The sequence below is a fragment of the Dendropsophus ebraccatus genome, chromosome 6, assembly GCF_027789765.1.
Source record: "Dendropsophus ebraccatus isolate aDenEbr1 chromosome 6, aDenEbr1.pat, whole genome shotgun sequence".
In the NCBI taxonomy this organism is placed as follows: Eukaryota; Metazoa; Chordata; class Amphibia; order Anura; family Hylidae; genus Dendropsophus; species Dendropsophus ebraccatus.
Genome location: NC_091459.1, coordinates 53,863,239 through 53,884,651, shown reverse-complemented (window position 1 = coordinate 53,884,651; position 21,413 = coordinate 53,863,239). Strand labels below are relative to the sequence as shown.

At 43.1% G+C, this 21,413-nt stretch overlaps 1 protein-coding gene across 1 annotated transcript; it reads right to left on the bottom strand.

Annotated features, from left to right (window-relative positions):
- Window positions 1-1,738: 1,738 nt before the first annotated feature.
- On the bottom strand, window positions 1,739-21,384 carry LOC138794828 (armadillo repeat-containing protein 1-like). The gene is made up of 7 exons (XM_069973727.1): window positions 21,275-21,384; window positions 20,578-20,739; window positions 18,706-18,797; window positions 16,832-17,006; window positions 8,219-8,335; window positions 5,836-5,910; window positions 1,739-4,243 (listed from the first exon to the last, which is right to left on the bottom strand). The coding sequence occupies exons 2-7, from the start codon at window positions 20,725-20,727 to the stop codon at window positions 4,052-4,054; spliced, it is 801 nt and encodes a 266-aa protein (XP_069829828.1). The 5' UTR covers window positions 20,728-20,739; window positions 21,275-21,384; the 3' UTR covers window positions 1,739-4,051.
- Between the last annotated feature and the right edge of the window lie 29 nt (window positions 21,385-21,413).

Below are 21,413 nucleotides of genomic sequence, written 5' to 3'. Positions count from 1 at the left end.
GTCCTTAAGGGGTTAAGACTGAAAAATTGTCTATTCTAATATATAGTTTTTTTATTTAGATTCTGTCACAGGAATCACATTTAGGACATATTTCCACTGTGATAAGTACTGGGGTTGCCCAGTGAAAGAAAAGCATCATTTTAAAACACCAAACATCATACTTACCTGCCAAATAGTGAGCAGCATAGGGAGTGTCGGAAAGGCAACAACAGAGAATTGGGGAGGTGAGTAGTCCTTAAAGCGGCACCATCAGAGGGTTCCGCCCAATGAACCTGCTGATATGCCCCAGAAGCTCTTTGCCTGATGACTGCAGGGCTGTGAATCATTCTCCTCCTCTCTCCTGCATTCAGCAGCTTGGACCGCCCACCCAGTCGCTCACTATGCATATATGAATAGGAGGCCGAGCTGGTGCTCCGGGATGTCGGGTAACACCCCAAATGCCTCATTAGCATAGGGGCAATTAGAGGCTAACTCCAGAATACGGAAGAGAAGAGTAGAATGATTCACACCCCTGCAGTCATCAGGTAAAGAGCTTCTGGGGCATATCAGCAGGTTTATTGGGCAGAACCTGCTGCTAGTGCTGCTTTAAAGGGAATCTGTCAGCACTCAGACCTGGTGATACCTTTGTGTTAGCGGTCCATGGAGAAGATTCTGCAAAATCTTTCTTTCAGAAAAGTCAGCATATGTGCTGCGCTCTGCCACACCTCACCACTACTTCCTCCTCCCTCTTTGAATAATTATTCCAGTCCGGCCTCCAGCACACGGGCCACTGATGTCAACAGCTGCGCATATCCTGCATCCTCAACCTGCGCAGGCACTGTAGCCAGGAAGCGCAAGTGTCTAAACTGAGAAGATTTCCTTCAGCCATTCAACATGCATGCGCCACTCTTCCTGGCAAGTTCTGGATGTGGGACATGCTTCACAAAAGCGTGTTGGGTCAGAGTCAACAGATTACCTTTAAGGGGTCAGCCACACTTGATATCAAAAAGTTTACAGTTTGACTATCGAGGTTGTAAAATAGAGACCTCTTTTGCATTTCATAGTTTATTTTACTTTGCATGTTTTGCTAAAACAGTTTTAGCTACCACTCCTTAGGCTATGTTTCCACTTTGAAAACATATCTTTTCACTGTCATCAGTGCAACACTATTACACGTAGTGATGCATGGTCGCAGCTGATGTTTTTAAAGACGTTGAAAGACAATGATCAATTGAGGATTGCCTCTTCAGCTGAACATGGTCATTATTGCCCAATTTGGCAAATAATCGTCTGTGAAATAGGACCCTTACGTCGAGGACACTGTTCTTCAGTTGACATTTCAACCATCGGATTGTATAACGAAGTAGATTGTAGCCAAAAGAGCTCAGCCTCTAAGCAAATGAAAAATGCATGTTCAATTATATTCTTTATTTACTATGTACAGACATGTATACAGAACATTACAAAACTAGATCGGTGTTACATACAGTAGTAAGTGCTAGAAAAGTGTAAAGTTGATGTTCTGCTTAGCTCTCTGGAGGGAAGAAAGCAGTCTGCTGAAAACTCAAAAATATATGTGAGCTTTTCTCTGTCTCACTCTCCTCCCCCTCCCTTCTGAGACAGCTAATGTACACAAGTCCCTTACTGGCTTTATCTACAACATTATAGCTTCTTTGTAATGCTGGGAGAGTTATTCTGAGGTAAAGTTGTAAATGAACTCACTGTAATTAACAGTTCCAGCATTACAAAGAAGCTACAAAGTTTCAGATAAAGCTAGACAGAGACTTGTTTACATGAACTGTCTCAGAAGGGAGAAGGGGGAGACAGAGAAGGGCTCAAACACAGATTTTTGTGTCTTCAGCAGAAAACAGCACCTGAGAACTGGTGGAAGGAGACTAAATAGGTAATAAGTATGGAATGAATTGTTAGTCTCACTATGGGCAGCAACATATCATACGTTATGTTTGAGTGGCATACCCCTTTAATATTTAACATTGAGTTTGGTGCACTGGGGTGGAACTACCACCCTGAGTGAAGGATTCCCCCCGCCCCTCCATGAATATTCAGTGGTGCCAGCCGGAGTGACGTCACTGCCAGGGTGTCGGCTCAATGTACAGCTGGTAGCCCCATCCCCAGTGCACTAGACCACCTAATTTACTTCCACAAAAACGGCACAGAGGATGAAGGTAAGAAAATTACCTTCATTCTCAGTGTCCCATAAGCTATAGTTACATACCAGCAGGTTAGTCTTCAAATATGTTTTATCAGAAATAAGGTGAAATAAAGTGAAACTAACAGCAGATATCCTTTTTCCAGTTAGACATGTAGCTACCAATACCATGTTAGACTGGTTTTACATACTACAAGCACATTGTTTATAGACGATAGATGTGGATCCTAATTCTGGTAGCCTCAAGCTATGCAAGCTGATTTAAATGGGTATTCTGCTCCGGTAAAATATATGTTGAATCATCCCCTTCCTGGAGAATAACAATTTGTTCCGTACTTGTGGCTGATGGCCTCACTGTGATTAATCCTCCCAGCCGGAGTGCAGAGACAGTCGGCTAGTGTTGCTCTTTATATGGGCCATCTTGAAAGGGGGGGGGGGGGCAGGCGGTTCTGTATATTCGAGAAAGTAGCAGGCTCAAAACCAGGGAAGGGAGATTTTTAGTCTCTGGGAGGGGGGATGATTCAACATGTATTTTACCTGACAGAACAGTGTATTACTTACATCATTCTGTTCTTATGCTCTCCTGATATGCAGAAGAACGGGCCTTCATGCTGTGCTACTCTCTGTCCACTGATTGATAGCTGTCTACCTATACACAGTATATATACTGTATAGATACACAACTGCTGGTGGGCAGAGAGAGCTGGTGCTCATGAGTATCGAGGACTACTGACAACATGAACATATTGAAGAGGACTAGTTTTTGTCCTCTTATTTATTAGTATTTCACTGAATCTGCTGCCCAAACCAATGTAAGGGTAGCTTCAGACGTATTCTGGTAGTGTGAAGGTCTATGGGGTTACATATCCGCAGGGAAATTTTCATTCCACTGTGGATATGTAACCCAGCCCCTTTAACCCCCCGCAGCCTGGAGCATACAGTACCTGCTCAGCGCTGCGGCTGTGTGTGAGGCTTCCGGCTCCTGTTGATCCACATCAGCCAATCAGTGCTGCCTCACACACAGCAGCGGCACCAAGCAAGCAATGTATGCTCCAGGCTGCGGGGGTAGGGTGGGGTTAAAGGGGCCAGGTTACATACTGGCAGCGGAATGAAAATTCTGCTGCGCGTATGTGACCCATTCAACTTTACGCAACCAGGATCCGCAAACTCGCAGCGTGAAATCTGCTGCGGATCAGTTACGTGTGAAGCTAGCCTAAGTGATATATAATTCTGTTCAGCTTCTCTGTCACTAGTATATACTACCCTTAGATAGGTTAATATAAACCTACTGACAGATACAGTAAAATATATACCACACTGTAAAGAATCTGTTTCTTATTGACATACATTATAAAAAATGAAAGATTTTTTTTTTACATACACATAAATGTGGTTGTGTACATTTTTCTGTACAGTAAAATTAAATGTACTGAAATGATAACGTGACATGGATGGAAAAAAAAATGACCTTGGCATTGGTGTGATTGCCAGAGATGGACATTTGTGGCATATTCTGCAGCTATGCCATAAAATTTCAAGCTAGATCTCTTCATAAGCACTAAGACATTAAATCTAATGAAGGTTTTTAGTAAGAAAACAACTAATTTCATTTCCATGAATCATCTAGTTACAAATATAGTAAGATCAACCATGATGTGTTATTCACATATTTGAGCAAACTCATTAAAATGACAGAGACAAGGGAAAGTCTAGTGTTTTTTTTCATAAGTAGGTAGACGACATAAATACACGAGATGACATGTAGATGCCTATGTTGCAGATCCCATCATGCAGTGCCATTATGTCTGGTAACATACAGTACACAATGTTCAAAACCCGGTGGACCTCATTATAATAAAAGAGCAACACAGACAGGAACGCAAGTGAACATTGTTATGTAGGTTACCAGTAAAAGGTTTTACTAAGAAAACTGGCAGCAGCATTTAGCCAACTTCCACTGGTTTCATCCTTTGATGCTGGGCGGGATAAAGCCTTTTCTATATCTTTTTGAGGACTTTCCTCTTCTGGCAAATAATCAGGCAAACAATGGCTCTTATCCACTTGATTTTTAGTACTGGGCATTGGAACATAAACCTATGTAAATGCAGAAGAAAAAAGGTTACACCTGGGAGCACACACATGGGCTACACAGAGATTTTTGGTTGCAAAACCAGGAACTGTCATGAAGTGCGACACCTTCACTTTTTTCATTTTTTGCTGTTAAGGTCGGGTAGTTTGGAAGCCCCATTCACTTGTAAAAGTGAAGTTATCGTGCAACTGGAAATCGCCATGTAGCCTCAGGATAAACTTGCAGTCAGATTTCTGACTCAGCTGACTGAGATCTAGTGAGGGTATGTTGACACTATGGAATAGGCAAGGGATTTCAAGCGGAGTCCACTTTTTCTGTCTTTCTCATTAATTCAAATGGGATTTCTCAAGTACAATCCGCCCAGATCCCTGAATACCCTTAAAAGGGGTATTCCATTAAAAAATTATTTTTCATATTATGCTGCCCAAGAGGATAACATAAACAGCATATTCTTATCCCCCGGTGTCCTACTACATCATCTTCAGGTTTCAGCTAAATGATTCCGCCTCCACATCCACAGTGGACTTGTCTGGGAGTGAAAGCCCGCTCAGCCAATTACTGGTCACAGCGCTGTCTCAGTGATTGGCTGAGCGGGCCATCACCCCCAAATGGGTCTGTCTCGGAAGTGGAGGCAAGATCGCTCAGCCGGGGACCCGAAGGTGACATAGGACAGCATCGTGGGAGTGCAAAAAGGTAAGAATATGCTTGTTGTTATGTAATCTTAATGGACAGCAAAATATGAAAAGTTCATTTTGAGCAGAATACCCCTTTATGGTGCGTTCACACCTACAGGATCTGCAGCTGATTTTCTGCAGCAGATTTCATTTAAATAACTGAAGCAGATCTGCAGCAGATTTGATGCTGTGTTCAGATCCTGTAGGTGTGAACACACCCTTAAAGGGGAACTATGAGCATGTTAGATAAATCTACATTTTTTTCCTGATGGCATGGTCCTATTTTCAAAATGTTGCCTGGTTCCCGTAATCTGTGCCGTTGTCATCTTGTGCACCACCCCACTCTATGCACCGGGAGCAGGCTAGGCGTCCCAAGTGTTACAATATCCCCTCATTACACTGGGGTCGCTGGGCCCACCTCCAGTGCATAGAGTGGGGCGTAGGGATGCACGATGCACTGAAATATCGATAGTAGTATCGATATTTCAGGGAGAGTGCTGTCACTGCGTGCGGCTGCAGCCAAGCCAACGAGCCCTACTGCTGACAGTTGTTGTTATATTGGAAGGCTGCTGCTGCTGCACCACTGCAAATCCCACACAACAACTATCATAGCCGCAGTCTGGGGGGGCATTATATTTGTATTTTTTTCAAGGTATCGAACTGGTATCGAGTATCGAAATAGGGGCGGTGAACAAGATAAAAATAGAGATAATCGCGGGAACTAGACAACATTTTGGAAAAAGGACCACACCACCATGATCCTCGCGCTGGCGCCAACAAGGTAGTGGGGAAAAATGTATTCATAAACTATTTGTATTGCATAGCCTAACATACTGTTTTTTTTTCCAGGTGCCACACCAGACAGATTGGACGAAAAAAGGATTAACAAAGTATAGTAAATATGTGTTTATGACCGTTCATACCTCTCTCCCACATTCATTCTTTATTACTTGCTGTGCTGTCAGTACTTTTGTTCCTGCGATTGCTGATGTTAAACACTGTAAACAATAATGTTTGTGTTATGGATACTGCACAGAAAATAAAATGAGAATGCCTGGCCTTTTGCATTAAATTAATTACAAGCACACTATCTAAGGGTGCGTTTACACAGAAAGATTTATCTGACAGATTTTGGAAGCCAAAGCCAGGAATGGATTTAAAAAGAGGATAGATCCCAGTCTTTCCTTTATGACCTGATCCCTGTTTATAGTCTGTTCCTGGTTTTGGCTTCAAAGATCTGTCAGATAAATCTGTCTGTGTAAACGCACCATTAGGGCCCTATTATAAAGATGAGCAGCTGAAGAAACAATTATCAGCTGATCATTGCCCTTTAAAATGTCTTAAAATCATTGGCCGCACATCGCTAGGTATAATGGTTATGGGTGTCTGACAGCTGAGGAATGTGTAAAGTTAAATAATAAACTTTATACTTACCACGCTCCCCCGCATGTCCTTCTAGCTTCTTCCTGCTCATCGCAGGCCTGTCACTTCAGAGACAGCTTCCGCAGTGCCAGCTATGGTTGCGGTGAGCGAGAGAAGCTAGAAGAACACCAGGGAGCATAGGGAAGAGTAAAGTATACTTTATTATTTATTATATATAGCAAGGGCTGCATGGACATCAATAACAATGTCTGTGCAGCCTTTGCGTCACAATCATGAAGTTGTCTAATAGGCTTGGTAAGCTAGCAGATTGGAACTCGCTTAGGATTGCTTTACACGTACCGGAGTTTGCCGCGAAATCCAATGCGTATCCAATAGTGTGAAGCTGAATGGGTCCCATACACGCAGTGGATCCGCTGCATGTATGAGACCCGCCCCCTTTAACGCCCCCGCTGCCGGCCGCCCGCAGCCCCGAGTATACATTACCTGCTTGGCGCGGTGGCTGTGTGAAGCTCCCGACTCCCCTTGCCCCTCCTCTGCCATGCACTGATTGGCTGATGAGGAGAGAGGGCAGCCAGGAGCCTCACACAGCCGCAGCGCCGAGCAGGTAATGTATGCTCGCGACCAGGGCTGCGGGCGGCGGGGGGGGGTTAAAGGTGTCGGGTTCCATAAATGCAGCGCTGTGTGTATGGGACCCATTCAGCTTCACATTACTGGATCTGCAGCGTGAAATCTGCTGCGGATCCAGCACGTGTAAAGCTAGCCTTACATTAAATGTTGGGTCGTGTAACACAACCCTTAGGCAAAGTTTTAACATAGGTCCATTAGAAACTGCAATGTAATATATAGAACTACTTAGCAGATCACCAGTCTCACTATCCAGAGTGCTGCAGCTTCCTCAATGTTTACAAATGCTCAGGCCTCTTTTACCGCTAGTGCAGATTTCTGCAGCCTAGTGTCAAGTAAAATTACAACGTTGCAGTACTGTGCACCGCAATTGCAAGCCCAAGCATCTGCAAACATTCAAGAGGCTGCACTGATGCACCAACAAGCCGCTAGTGGCTGTAAACGTGCACCGATCAAGCACTGCGCTTGTTTTCAGTGCTTTTACATGACACAATCAAGCGGCCAGGCAGCACAAGGCTGCTGTGTGATCCGGCACTTTTAGCTCCCATCTTGCACAGAGGGGTGTAACTACTATATAGGGGCACAGAGGGGGGTGACTACTGTATAGGGGTACAGGGGACCTTACTACTGTATGTGTTGGAGCCTAAAATGTTTCTCTGGCAGATTCTGAAGAGAAGATTCACAGTCGGGGGAAGACTTAAAGGTGGCCCAGGCTGGATGGAGTGAAAGAAAAGGTGAAAGACTCTGATCAGAGAAGACGCCCCATGTGAGTAAATGGATGTAACTGTTATAGGGTCTGTAGTGATAGTGGTCATGGTGTGGCGGTATTATGTAATGGTATCATTGGTGATATCTTTATAAGGTTATAAGGTAACTACCGTATGTATTGGGGCTCCTAATACAGTGTGGGGGCATTCAGGGCATTATACTGTGTGTGGAGCTCCGATTCTGATAACGCTGGGTTGGGGGGGGGGGGCACTCTTGAGGGCTCTGCACCAGGCCCACCAATGTATTAAAACGGTCCTGGTGTGTTGTGCTATTTATGTTATTCCTCCAGAAAACGTATGAATAATTTGAGTAAGCAGGGATGCGTGCCATTAAGAAAGACAAAAGTAAAACCAAGTTTACTCATACATTTCTATGAGAAACAAAAAAAGGACTTTTTAGATTTTTTTTTATAAAAGTAAATAATAAAACTGTTGTATCAGATCTAACATGCTGTTTTTACTACTTTCTGATGGATGAATGGATGGATGGATGCATTTTCTCCAGTGAAGTCCAGTGTTCATTTAATCTTACCTCTGTTGCCAGGTCCGGCTTTACTCGTACAGTGCACCTCCTTATTGCTATCTGAAATGTAAAGCTGATGACACCCTTCACCTTCAGTAATGCCTCTTCACATAGAGATTTCTTTTCCTATAAATTTTAAAATGACTCCAGTAAGAATGACTGCAAGGTAATGGTTCGTAGTTGCTGCTCACCTAATCTTCTATAAGAAGTCTGATGCTGGGCTCACTGCACTGATTGACAGCATGGGAGTCCAAATCCCAAGTGAAGTAACAGCATCCCACAAAGGCGGTGGGGGAAAAAAAAAAAAGGAGAAACTTTATTCCAGCATGGCGCACACAGCAGTGACGTTTCAACCTTAGAGTAGCTTCACCCGTACCGTATTTGCAGTGGATTTCACGTTGCGAGCTTGCATGGGGTTACATACTCACAGCGAAATGAAAATTCTGCAATTCTGTAAGCCCATTAAACTTTACACTATCAGGATTCACAGCGGATTTCGCTGCAAACCCACCATGCTGGAATAAAGTTCCCTCCCCCCCATCTACCTCCGCCTTTGTGGGATGCTATTATTTTACTTGGATTTCGGACATTTATTGCCCTATATGGACACTGGGGCTGGTAACTATTGCATCCATTCTCATTTTATTGTTAAGGATTGGAAGGTCTAGAGGGGAAGTGCTGTAGCATTTTCCAATTTTATGACAGACAGCACAGGAGAGCACAGAGCTCTGAATGTCCCGCCAACACCTTCTGTATCTTGTCTAAGCTCTGCACTTGTCATAGACAAACATGTATTAACTAGAGATAAGCGCGACTTAAGCACGCTCAAGTCTGCTCATTCAACATTTGATTACCAGTGGCTGAGGAAGCTGGATGCAGCCTTAGGGAGTTTAGAAAAAAACATGGATACAGCCTATCGTTGTATTCATGTTTCCCTGGAAGCCCCAGGGCTGCATCCAGTTTCCAGAGCCACCAGTATTCCAATGACTGACATGCTAAAGTCGCGCTCATCTCTAGTATTCACAACAGGGGAGCAGAAATCTCAACACCTAGCGGCTAACATTATAAGTTTCAAATACACATTTTAAAAATATGTTAATATTGATGCCACTGTCCAAATATGCAAAGTTGTTTTTTAATGGCAGTGCCACTTTAAGGAGGTTGTCCATGATAAACTGAATATCGGCCATCCTGCTGGAGCTGCGGGGTACATGTCAGTAATGTATACCTACACCAAAACAAGCCAGTATGCCAAACCAGAGAGTATAGTGGGCACCACGCTATACCCCGAGTGCTAAACCAATGCATATAAGAAACACAGAAGGACTATGAAGAAAAAGCATATGCACAAAAAGGTAGCACATCAAGAAAAGAAAAATAGCCTTACAATACACAAAATATAAACAAAACAGGAGCAGTAAACCTAGGGAGACAAGCCCTAAGTGCCACTCAACATTAAAAATACTAAAATGTGGTTGATCTGGTGGGGACGTCCGCGTGACGATATACTATTTCAACTGAATATTGTACCTGCAAAGTGGACGGGAATGAGCTAATCCGTGGTTTACCAAATAGTGACACAACCGCTGTATTACCAATGTGCTCTATAAGATCTGTAGCTGAACCGATATTATCTCTGGCAGAGTGTGCGGGATTGGGGTCTGTCAGTGTGTGGGTTTGGGCTTTGTTAAATATCTGTATATCGAGCGGCTAAGTGTGGACTTCAGGGAGCGGATTCCTTGTCTGGGGGAGGAGGAAGCGTTTTTTGTTTCTGGGAGGCAACACGCTAATCTCGGCGGTATTCTCTGTGAATCACTGTACTGTCGCTGAAGGACGGTGGGATGGCAACAAAAGGAGCGGGTAGAAAGACAGGGGGAAATAACAAAAATGGGGGATAAATATCTGAAGTCTCCAGGTATGCAGCACAGGGGGGCTCGTGGGGATGGAGCGAGTTTGCTCGATAATACTACCGGCTCTGAACAGGCCAATGCTGATGAATCATATGTACAACAACCTTCAGTCCTGGATGCAATATTATCTGAAGTACAGAAATGCAATACTGGACTGGAGGATGTAAAAACGCAAATTGGGGGGCTGATTTCAGAGGTGTCCATTGTACGTGATGAATTAAATAAAATGCGTGAGAAAGTAACAGTGATAGAAAAGGTAGTTCCTACATTGGAAGGGCAGCTGAAAACAGTAACAAACTCACTGGATGGTTTTAGAAAAGAACAAGGAAGCCTACAAGAAAGAATTATTAGTCTGGAAGATAGGTCCCGCAGAGCCAATATTAGGATTATCGGGCTGGTGGAGGGGGTGGAGGGAGCAGACCCCACAAGATTCTGTGCTACATGGCTTAAAGAATATTTTGGGGAAGTGGATCTCACTCAGTTCTTTGAAGTAATTAGAGCCCAGCGAGTCCCCTCTAGGTTGCCCCCCCCCCCGGGCTCTCCGCCGCGAACGATGCTGGTTAAGTTGCTGCATGACAGGGACAGAGATTTGATTTTGTGCAAAGCACGTGAGTTAAAATTCATCATGTACAATGGGGCCAAAGTCGCGTTATTCCCCGACTTTTCCAGACCAACGCAAAAAAAAAACAAAACATGAATCTTTTAAGGAAATCAAAAAGCGACAGTTTGAAGCAAAAATTGCCTTCTCCTTACTATTCCCCGCTAGATTGCGAGTAGTAGTAAATGGACGCACTAATTTTTTTGATTCAGCTAAGGATGCGATGGAATGGCTTTATAGTCAGGGATTATGAAATGGGAAGATGATACAGGATTGCACAGCGTTGTAATAGTTTATGAGGATTTGGGTTATATTATTCTGGTCGTATGGGTGGATATTATGGACCTAAGTGGTGGGTTTGAGGCTCTTGATCCGGAGGAGCCAACGCAGAGGGTTGTTGGGTGTGGGTGGGAATAGATGGGTTAGGGTGGGTAGTGGTTTCGGGGCGGGGTATGGTGATCGTGGTGATACTGTGGTTCTTTGTTTGCCCTTTTTTTTTTTTTTTTTTTTTTGCTCTATTCTCTAGTCGAATATGGTTTGTAAGATCTTAGCCTGGAATGTAAGAGGGACGGGTGATAGATTAAAAAGGCTCGCCATATTTGACGCAATAGATCGGCATCTGCCAGCAATAGTAGCTATTCTCGAAACACATACTACCCTAGAAACTTTTGAACGGTTAAAGCGTAGATGGGCAGCTCAGATATTTCACACTGGGTTTTCTACTTATTTTTCAGGGATAGTAGTTCTAGTGCATAAATCTATTTCGCTTGCTGTTAAAGAGAAAAAGATCGATGATAGAGGAAGATATATTTTTTTATTTGGCCACTTGGAGGGTGAAGTGATTGTTTTGGCATTTGTATATGTACCTCCTCCCTTCTCCTTAGGAATTTTTATGCAGTTACTCAGCTTTATGAAAGATAAGGGAAACATATCACTATATGTAATCGGTGACTTCAATGAGGTCTGGGATCCCCTCCTGGATAGAAGGGGCAGCAAAGGTATTATCTCCTCCCAACGCTCCCCCCTGGAACATTTCGCCCGGGAGGTGGGTTGGGAGGATGCATGGCGGAAGTTTAACCCCAATACACGGGTGTTCTCGTGTTTTAGTACGTCTTATAATGCTGCCTCCCGTATCGATTTATGTTTCTGTAATCAGGGGGCGCTGGGCAGGGTAATCAAAATAAGATATGAAAGTTGTTCAATTTCGGATCATGCTCCAATTAGGCTTGAAGTGGACTATGGCAGAGACCGGGAAATCAAGCCATTTAGAATTAATCCCTATTGGTAAACAATAATAGATGAGGAACAGAAGATAACTCACAAAATCAGCTTTTTCTGGCAGTGTAATAAAGGCTCAACTCGGACCCAAATTGTATGGGACGCCTTTAAGGCGTTCATAAGAGGTATAGTTTATAAAGAGATCTGTAGGAACAAAAAACTATTTAGGCAGAAGGAAAGGAATCTTGGTGAGATGGTCCAGAAATGTGAGAAGAGATTTAGCGAGGATCTCGGGGACGAATCTTTGACTGAGCTTAAAAATGCGCAGAGCAGACTTGCGACTTTTATAAATGAAAAGGCTCAACATCGCGTTTTTTTTTCTGGACAGAAATTTTTTTGTGAGGGCAGGAAACCTGGGAAACTGTTATCAGAAGTGGTGAGAGCACAAGACGATACTAGGTCCCATATTGCCGCAGTTCGGGACGCCGGGGGGAAAGTAGTGCAAAGACAAGAACAGATAGAAAGGGAATTTAAATCTTTTTTTGAGGACCTGTATAAGTCCGAAGGAGAGAACTCGACGTTTAAGATCAGGGAATTTCTTGATAAATTACACTTGCCTGAATTATCTAGTGATGATAGGGAGAAAATTAATGGTCCTTTAACCCTCGGGGAGATACGTCAGGCTGTGGGTTCTCTAGCTAATGGGTCTGCATCAGGTCCCGATGGAGTCCCTATCGAGTTTTATAAGAAATATATAGAAGTATTGTTGCCAAGGTGATGATAGGGAGAAAATTAATGGTCCTTTAACCCTCGGGGAGATACGTCAGGCTGTGGGTTCTCTAGCTAATGGGTCTGCATCAGGTCCCGATGGAGTCCCTATCGAGTTTTATAAGAAATATATAGAAGTATTGTTGCCAATTTTAAGGGAAGCATTAGATGAATCCTGTAGTTCCGGTTCTCTGCCATCGTCCATGAATGCCGCTACTATAGTTATTTTTCCCAAAAAAAATAAAGACCCTCTTGATATGGGCTCGTATCGTCCTATATCTTTACTGAATTCAGATTACAAAATACTAGCAAGGGTTGTAGCTGCTAGAATACAGCAGGTCATATTGGCCTTGGTTCAGGACGATCAGAATGGGTTTATTCCCGGACGGTCTACTGGCACCAACATAGAGAGACTTTTTGTGAATCTCCAGCTTGGTGGGGAGGCGCCCCGCTCTATCCTGTCGATTGATACTGTTAAAGCTTTCGACAGGGTGGAGTGGGGCTTTCTCTGGCAGGTTTTGGAGAAATTTAAGATCGGAGCTCCCCTCATCAGCTGGATCAAAGTGTTATATTCTTCACCATCTGCACGTATATTAATAAATAGCAAAATGACGGGTTAGATCGGCTTGACACGTGGCACGAGACAAGGATGTCCTGCATCGCCTTTATTGTTTGCCTTGTATATCAAGCCGTTGGCCGCTCTTATCCGTCAAGATCAGAGGATCGGTTTGAGGGGTACTAGTGATAAGATCATGTTATATGCAGACGACGTATTGCTTTTTGTACGCCATCCCTCGGTCTGCATCCCACATATCATTTCCAGATTTGAGGAGTTTGGGGGGGGTATCTGGTATGCAGATCAATTGGTGCAAATCCGTTTTAATGAATCTATGGGGTGAACACGATTCATCAAATTATAATTTAAAGGTACTGGCTCCACAAGAGTCATTTATGTACTTGGGAGTAAATATAACAGGTAATACCGGGCTCTTTGCTGAACAAAATCTAAAGCCTTTACTAAAGTCTGGCTCCGTCTTCCCCTATCCATGGTGGACAGGGTTTCACTAATCAAAATGATTCTACAACCCCAAATATTATATTTACTCAGGGCTGCCCCAATATGGATTGGGAATAAATGGTTTAAGGATTTGGATGTACTCCTTAATCGTCTGATATGGGGAGGTAAAAAACAGATTTAAATCAAGAGGGTGGCTGCGCACTTCCCGATCTACGTGTATACTTTTGTGCAATTCAAATTTTGAAGATCATATACCATGCGGAGTCAGATCTGGGTAAAAGAATAAGGGAAACGGTTGGCATCCCTGAATCAGATTTATGGAGTTGTTTGGAGATGGATGATGCAGAGTTAGGCAAAGGTGGTATAATCACATATCTAAAAATGTGGCGTAGAGCATGGGCTGTATTTAGGGGCTATGCAGGGATATTGGCAGGGACTAAATATACACCATTATGGGGGAATCCTGAGTTGGTGGAGGTGAATAAAATTATAGACAAAAGGTTTTGGATAAATCGGGGTATCACAAAATTATATCAAGTTATCAATAGGGGCAAAATGAAAAAATGGGATGTTCTCACGCAAGAATATAATATTAATATAAATCACATACTTTATTACTATCAGCTTTCACATGCACTAGAGAGTAGTCAAAATAAAGAATACTTAAAAAATTCATTATTTAATTCATTATTTAATCGAGGCACTGAATAATTATAGAGGCAATAAAGCCGGGGAATTAGGGAAACTATATCGAAGCATTAAACACTTTAATCGGGATGAGCTATATAGAAAAAAAATCACGTTAGATGGGAAAAAGAGGTGGGGACTTTATCAGAGGTGGAGTGCACACAGATTCACAAAAACACTACGCTTGCATCCCTGAATTCTAGCTATAGACTTCTGCAATTTAGAATTGTCTGTTACCTGTATTATACCCCATGTACCCTTTTCAAGATGGGATTCCAGAACCATACTAGATGTCCGAGATGTAAGATTGATGATGCAGATATGCATCATATGCTTTGGAGTTGCTCTCGACTACAGGGATTCTGGGGGTCCGCTGTTCAGATTATCGAAAGCAAACTGGGTAAGAGTATACCTTTCAATCCTGTTTTTTTTGTACTGGGCCTGATAGATGGGACAGAGAAAGATGGGTTGATATTACTCCATGTAATAACTATTGCTAAAGTTATTATTATGAGAGCATGGATTAGGGTAATAAGAGCATGGATTAGGGAAGAGCCGCCAGCTGTGAATGAATGGGAAGCTCTAACGTGTAAAGTTATGAGTTATGAAAAGAAGTACTACAGTGTCACAAACCGACTCAAGACCTTTGATAAAATCTGGGGAAGATGGAGAGATAAATAATCTGCTGGTACCCCCCCCCCCTTTTTTTTCTCTCCTTCACCACGGTCATCATACCCGGGGTGGGTGGGCGCGGGTGGGTGTTTGTGATCGGGGTTTTATACGGTTTATATAGACAGGAATATTTGTTAACATACTATATACCATCATCAGTTACTTTTTTCTGGTATTATATGTGTAATGAGGTTAAAGTTCTGTTTTGCCTGTATCCCGATTTTATAATAATAATAAAGAAATAATTAAATTAAAAAAAAAATAAGCCCAGGTGTGTGCAGCCCATATCCTCTTTATCTAGGGGCTGTCAGTCATACACGGTGGGTAGACGCAAACATGCTGCGGGGACGTGATAAAGAGGATATGTGCTTGACCTTCCTAAACTACCAGTGGAGAGGACTATGAAGATAATAATGTACTCCGGTAGAATCCTGATGACTGTCCCTGTCTAGCCCCATTACACCTTTGCTTTCCTGCGGAAAGGTCCGCTTTGTAGAAGAAAAAAAGTCTAACAGCAGACTAACCATTTAAGTTACTGCCAATCTGAATGCAATACAGCACTGAGCACAAAAAAAAAAAAAGAAAAAAAAAGGGAAAAATACTAAAATGTCATCCTTGGTCCAGCTGGCGTCCCAGCCCGGACTCAACACCCTACCTGACCCCAGACACAGCACATGAGTAAAATGCAAAAAAATCCCCAAAACTATTACAAAAATAATGGGTAATGCAAACTTGTCATTGTCATTATTAGTCACTGCATTATCCATTATTTTTGTAATAGTTTTGGGGATTTTATTTTTCTTGCATTTTACTCATGTGCTGTGTCCGGGGTCAGGTAGGGTGTTGAGTCCGGGCTAGGACGCCAGCTGGACCAAGGATGACATTTTAGTGTTTTTAATTTAAAGTGGCATTTAAGGTTTGTCTCCCTTGGTTTACTGCTCCTGTTTTGTATAGATTTTGTGTACTGTAAGGCTATTTAAATAAAGATTTTTTCCTTGATGTGCTACCTTTTTGTGCATATGCTTTTTCTTCATAGTGCTTCCAGTTATGTATACCTGTCCCGCTCCCCACAGCTGCCACATCTCGGGTCGCCCATTCTCCACCGATGTCAGTGTTTTGGAAACATCTGGTGATGTGCAGCTCCCTCCAGAAATGGCCAGTCAGCATATACTGTCTATGCTGACCATCCAATTCCAGAGGGAGCGGAATATCACTGGATGTTTCCAAAACACTAACAGTGGAGCAGAGAGAGTGCAGGATCCAGCAGCTGCGTTGGATTGTGACAGTGTGATATGCCCCCACAGCCCGGCAGGATGCCTAATTATCATGTAAAGCTAGTCTACATTATTATATTTGAGGAATCTTCAAATGAATGAATTCCCTTATCTTTAAAGGGGTATTCCAATCTTTTTATCCCCTTAGCATAGGACTGAAGCTGACCGATGGAGTCAGACCACTAGTACCAATTTCGAGAACAGGGACATAATCATCCACAAACTGAATAAAGCGCTCACCAGTAAGCACTACATACATTCCATGGACAACACTGTTCTCGTGAATGGTGAGGGTCCCTGAAATCAGCTTATTATCTTCTATTCTGTGAATTGGGAAAATAAATAGGAATGCCCCTTTAAATGTATTATTAGGAAGTGCATTTTATACAATGTAACCAGATTTAGTCATTCTGTGAAGTGCAGCCAAGCTACAGTAAGTTCTGTGTTGAGAATAGCAATATGAAGCACAATCCTTACCAAATCATCTAGTCCGTGGATGTGGAGTGTTACGGTTTTTGCCCTTATATTTGCACTTGAAATAAAGAATTGTAGGTTTTGCTTATTCTTTGTGTCCGGTGTATGTTGGTGACTCGGCAAACTTAGCGACATATAAATCCAATGAGCAAGCAGTCTGATATGATTACTCACAGCACTGAGGGAACAGAAATAACCAGACATTATCAGAGGATAGCTTGGTTTTTATTTTTCTTTAATTGTAAAAGATCATTATAAAAATAAAGGCTGAAAGGCTGACCATTATTAACCCTCATTGTAATAGGAAAGAGGGGCGATTTTATTTTACTAGGTGAAGGACTGTAATAATTTGCTTTGAATGGGGAATAAAAATAAATTTTATTATTTGGTGGGGTAGGATAGGGGGGATTTTTTTTTTTTAACTTTAACACTAGTTTCACTAATATACTTTAACCAGGGATCTGTTGACCATTGTAACAATACACTGCACTACCACTGTGGTTTAGTGCATTGTATATGTAAGCATTATGAAGAGAGGCAACCTATATAGCCATGCCTCTGGCATCTCTGTGTAGAGGCATAACCACTGCAGACCCCAGGATTGCCATGGAAACTATCAGAAGCTGGGACCTCGTCGCTGGACTTCCAATCAGTAAGGGTGGGTTCACACTGCGTTTTGCAATCCGTTTAACGGATCCGTTTTTTTTTTTAACGATCAAAAAAGTAGTGTCAACAGTACTTTATTGTGCGTTAAAAAAAACGCATCCGTTTTGATCCTTTTTTTTTTTTTTTATAATGGAAGTCAATGGAAAAACGGATCAAAAACGGATGCACACAAATGCATCTCTTTTTGCAAAAAACGGATCAGTTAAACGGATGCTAAAAACGCAGTGTGAACCTAGCCTAAGTATAGCATCATCACACCCTTGGAGCCTTTGACAAGATTTGACCATGGCATGTAACAGGTTAAACTGACCAGAGCGGAGGATTCATACTGACAGCTGATCTCATGCTATGCTGACACAGGAGCGTGGCATAGCCTAGTTCCGATATTGCCGTAAAAAGACAAATATATCGTAATAAGGCCTCTTAGTGAGAAGGCTTATTAGCAGTCACCAAGGGGTTAAACATTTTTAAGCCCCCCTAAGGGACATTCATGTGCAGTTATTAGATCCTACTGCATTGATCAGTGTAATTGGTGCTCTGTTTACATGGCCTGCCCAGACTGTACAAGCGTATTTACCAAGGCAGCTAGGGAGCCTGCGGCTGCAATAGTAAATGATTGGCACTCTGTAATTGTGTTGTGAGGGTGCTGATCGAATCCCTGTTAAAAGTGGCCCCTTCGAGTTCATACTTTGCCTTGCGTTCTCCTGCACAGGAACCTGCACACACTGTTGACTGCATCTGGTGAGATGACTTGCGTGTGAACCAGCAACATGGTCAAAGGTCACCATGGTTCAGCAGAAGCTAACTGTCTGGCCAGTTCCTGCACATATGTAACGTAGCTAGAATTTGGTGGAAAATTTTTAAGTGCCACTGTTATTTAAAAACAAAAAAAACTGACAAATTATGGAGACATCATAATTTTTGATCGGTTGATACCCTTTAAGGCCTTTTGACATAAGACAAAGGTCTGTGTATATACATACTAATTATATATATATATATATATATATATATATATATATTTATTACACACACACACAGACTACCCCAAGATACAGGACATTATGTGCCAGCCTAAGGACAGAGTGATCTCATGTCTACCCCTAGGGCAGAAGCACACTCACAGACATCACTGTCAACAAATATGTCATCACAGTTTACAAATATAACTCTATAAACAGAAGCCTGGCAATAAAGACAGTAGAGTTTACCTGTTCTTAATGTTCTCCAGACTCACCATCATACCAAGCTCACTTCTCATTACTTCACAGTGATTCGGATTTTCACATAAGTAACGAATTGTCTGTGTACAAAACAAAAGAGAGAACGTAGTACAGGGCATTTGATTCCTGTCATATGTGAAACTTAGAAGGTTAAGTCAGAAATGTTGTTATTACGGTGTTCTCTATAGAAGGTCTATAGGGCTGTGACCTGCTGCCATGGAGCCCTGCTCTGTTACCACAAAGAAGTCAAATCTTTGCAGCTGCCACTAGGAGGACTTTAGGATATTCAGCATGGTGGGACCTATGTACAAGCCTCCTCCCGATATCAGAAATACCTTCATAAGCAATACCTTTGTGTGTACCAAGAGACCTGGTAAAGGAAACCACTTACCTCTCTGATGGAGTGGGACACCAGGACTTTACAGCTGCTGGGCACAGCTCTCCGCAGGCATGTCCTGCAGTCTCTGGCCGGGCGGAAATGTCAAAATATCCATCTTGAGGGTATAAACCCACACACTGTATAAGCAGCGTATTTACTGCTGCGATACGCAGCAGATTAGATCTAAATAACTGAACACAGCATCAAATCTGTACCAACAAATCTGCTGCGTATTTGTTGCGTATCTGCTTTGTATACGGTGTGTGGGTTTGTACCCTTAAGGTAGCTTCATACACACCGTATCGCAGTGGATTTTATGCTGCGGATTCGCAGCAGATTTGATCTAAATAACTGAACACAGCATCAAATCTGCTGCAGATTCTGTATGTGTGAATGCACCCTTAATGCTCCAACCCTATGCCCGTGGGACAGTGCCAGCATGTAGTCCTTTACCTCTGCCCTCTGCCCAGCATGAACGCTTCATTGACAGTTTGAGCACTGGGCTTTGCATCGAGCTCCCAGCACTCATGCTGCGAATCAAGTGTGAGTGACTGGGAAGAGGGCGGAGGTAAAGGGACTACTGACACCTTTCCTACTTGTCTACCCTGTTCCTAGACCCAGATTCAAACCTTTACAAATGATCTGTTTAACATCATGGCACCTGACCGGGAAACTACATCTCCCAGCATGCTTTGCAACTCAGACCCAACTGCCAGGTCCCCCCCCCCTGTCTTGTAGTATCCGCCCACCACTGGCTCCATCAGCTTCTGCTTCACACAGTATCTGTCTGTCAGTCTACCTATAAGAGAGAGAGATATGGAATGGGGTACTCTTTTCCCCTATACTGCCCAGAAGAGGATGTTGTTTCCCCTGCCCTTGGTCAGGTGATCACTGTGTGATGTCAGTAGTGGGCAAAGTTACAGATGAAGTGTTACAGCTTGCCTGGTTACAGAATAGACAGACCATGTGACCTCTGTCTCAGAAGGGAGGGGGAGGACAGAGGAGTGGAGACAGAGAGGAGCAGGCAGTGAGGATTTTCTGCAGCTTCAGGATGTGCTGCAGACAAATGGACCAATTCATGTAATAGTAACCTATTACACACAAGCTTAGATTATGGATGGGGATTAAATCTTTCTTAACCAGAGTTCCCCTTTAAAGATCGATATTTTGCCCACAGCAAACAGAGCTCAACTTTGATTTTTGTTCAGATTACTCTGGTAAAATTAAATCTGAGCTGTGGTTGGTTGTCATAGGAAATAATGGGAATCTTACTATAAGAGAGCCATTGTTCAGGCTCTGTTCTGCGATGCTGTAGAGAGCTGAAAAGTAACTTTATTCACTTTTCATCCAGAGTGGTGACAGTCATGTTTTCCGCAGCCGCTGTGGCCAGTCAGGCTTGAACAGTCATATACAGGTCTTGGCCGCAGTTCAGAAACACTAGTGCTACACGTAATATCACCCTTAGCTCCGCACTGTCTCACCTGAAGAGCGGCTTCCACCACCCGCATATCCTGATGACTAAGGAAGAGGATGAGACCCGCCAGGCAGCTCCTGTCCCTCACAATGCTGGCTCGGTTCTGTGGCTCAGACGCAAGGTCCCTGAGATGGGTGACAACGGCCACAGAATCCATTTCTGGTACAAGCTGTGAGTCAGATAACATAAGAGAGCAAGATTAGAAAATATAAAAATAAGCATCAATATCACAAAGTGGATGACGTCTCTCTACATTTAGGCCAAGTCCACACATCATAGACTTTGCCACAAATCCATTCTGATTCCATTAAGAAAGGGATCTGACTCAAATCTCATCCTGCGCATCAAATGGGTGAAATCCCAAACTCCTCATATAAGAATAAGCATGCGGCTTCTCTGACAGTGATAAGCATACGCACTGTGCAGGCTGGGGGGCTGACACCCATCTGACTCAGCTGCACTTCTCAGGGTGGACCCAAGGGGGCGCCACCTGTCATATCCCGGGAGATAGTCACAGACATGGCCGACAAATCACAGCAAAGCTCTTATTTTTAAAGCTGCTTTGGAACAATGAGAGCTGAGCTGTGATTGGCTGCTGTCACCTACCTGAGGGTGCTGCTGTCTGTCTTTGATCCTCTCCGGTCAGTACCGGGACAAATACTGACAGCTTCATATACATATTATATAGTAACACGTATACTTACATCTCACCGAGCTCTTCCTGCACGTATTCCAGTGTCTACGGTCACACGCTCTCTCCTACCTCAGGGACTCGGCAACCGTTACTTAGCTCCACCCACAGTGACAGCTGCAGCGGATTGGCTACTAGATCTATCACGTGTC

Coding starts and splice junctions, on each gene's coding strand:
- LOC138794828 (XM_069973727.1), bottom strand. CDS start 20,727: ATGGATTCTGTGGCCGTTGTCACCCATCTCAGGGACCTTGCGTCTGAG. Junction 17,007..18,705: donor CTGGAGAACATTAAGAACAG/GTAAACTCTACT, acceptor CTGTTCCCTCAG/TGCTGTGAGTAATCATATCA. Junction 8,336..16,831: donor TCCACGGACTAGATGATTTG/GTAAGGATTGTG, acceptor TAAAATTTATAG/GAAAAGAAATCTCTATGTGA.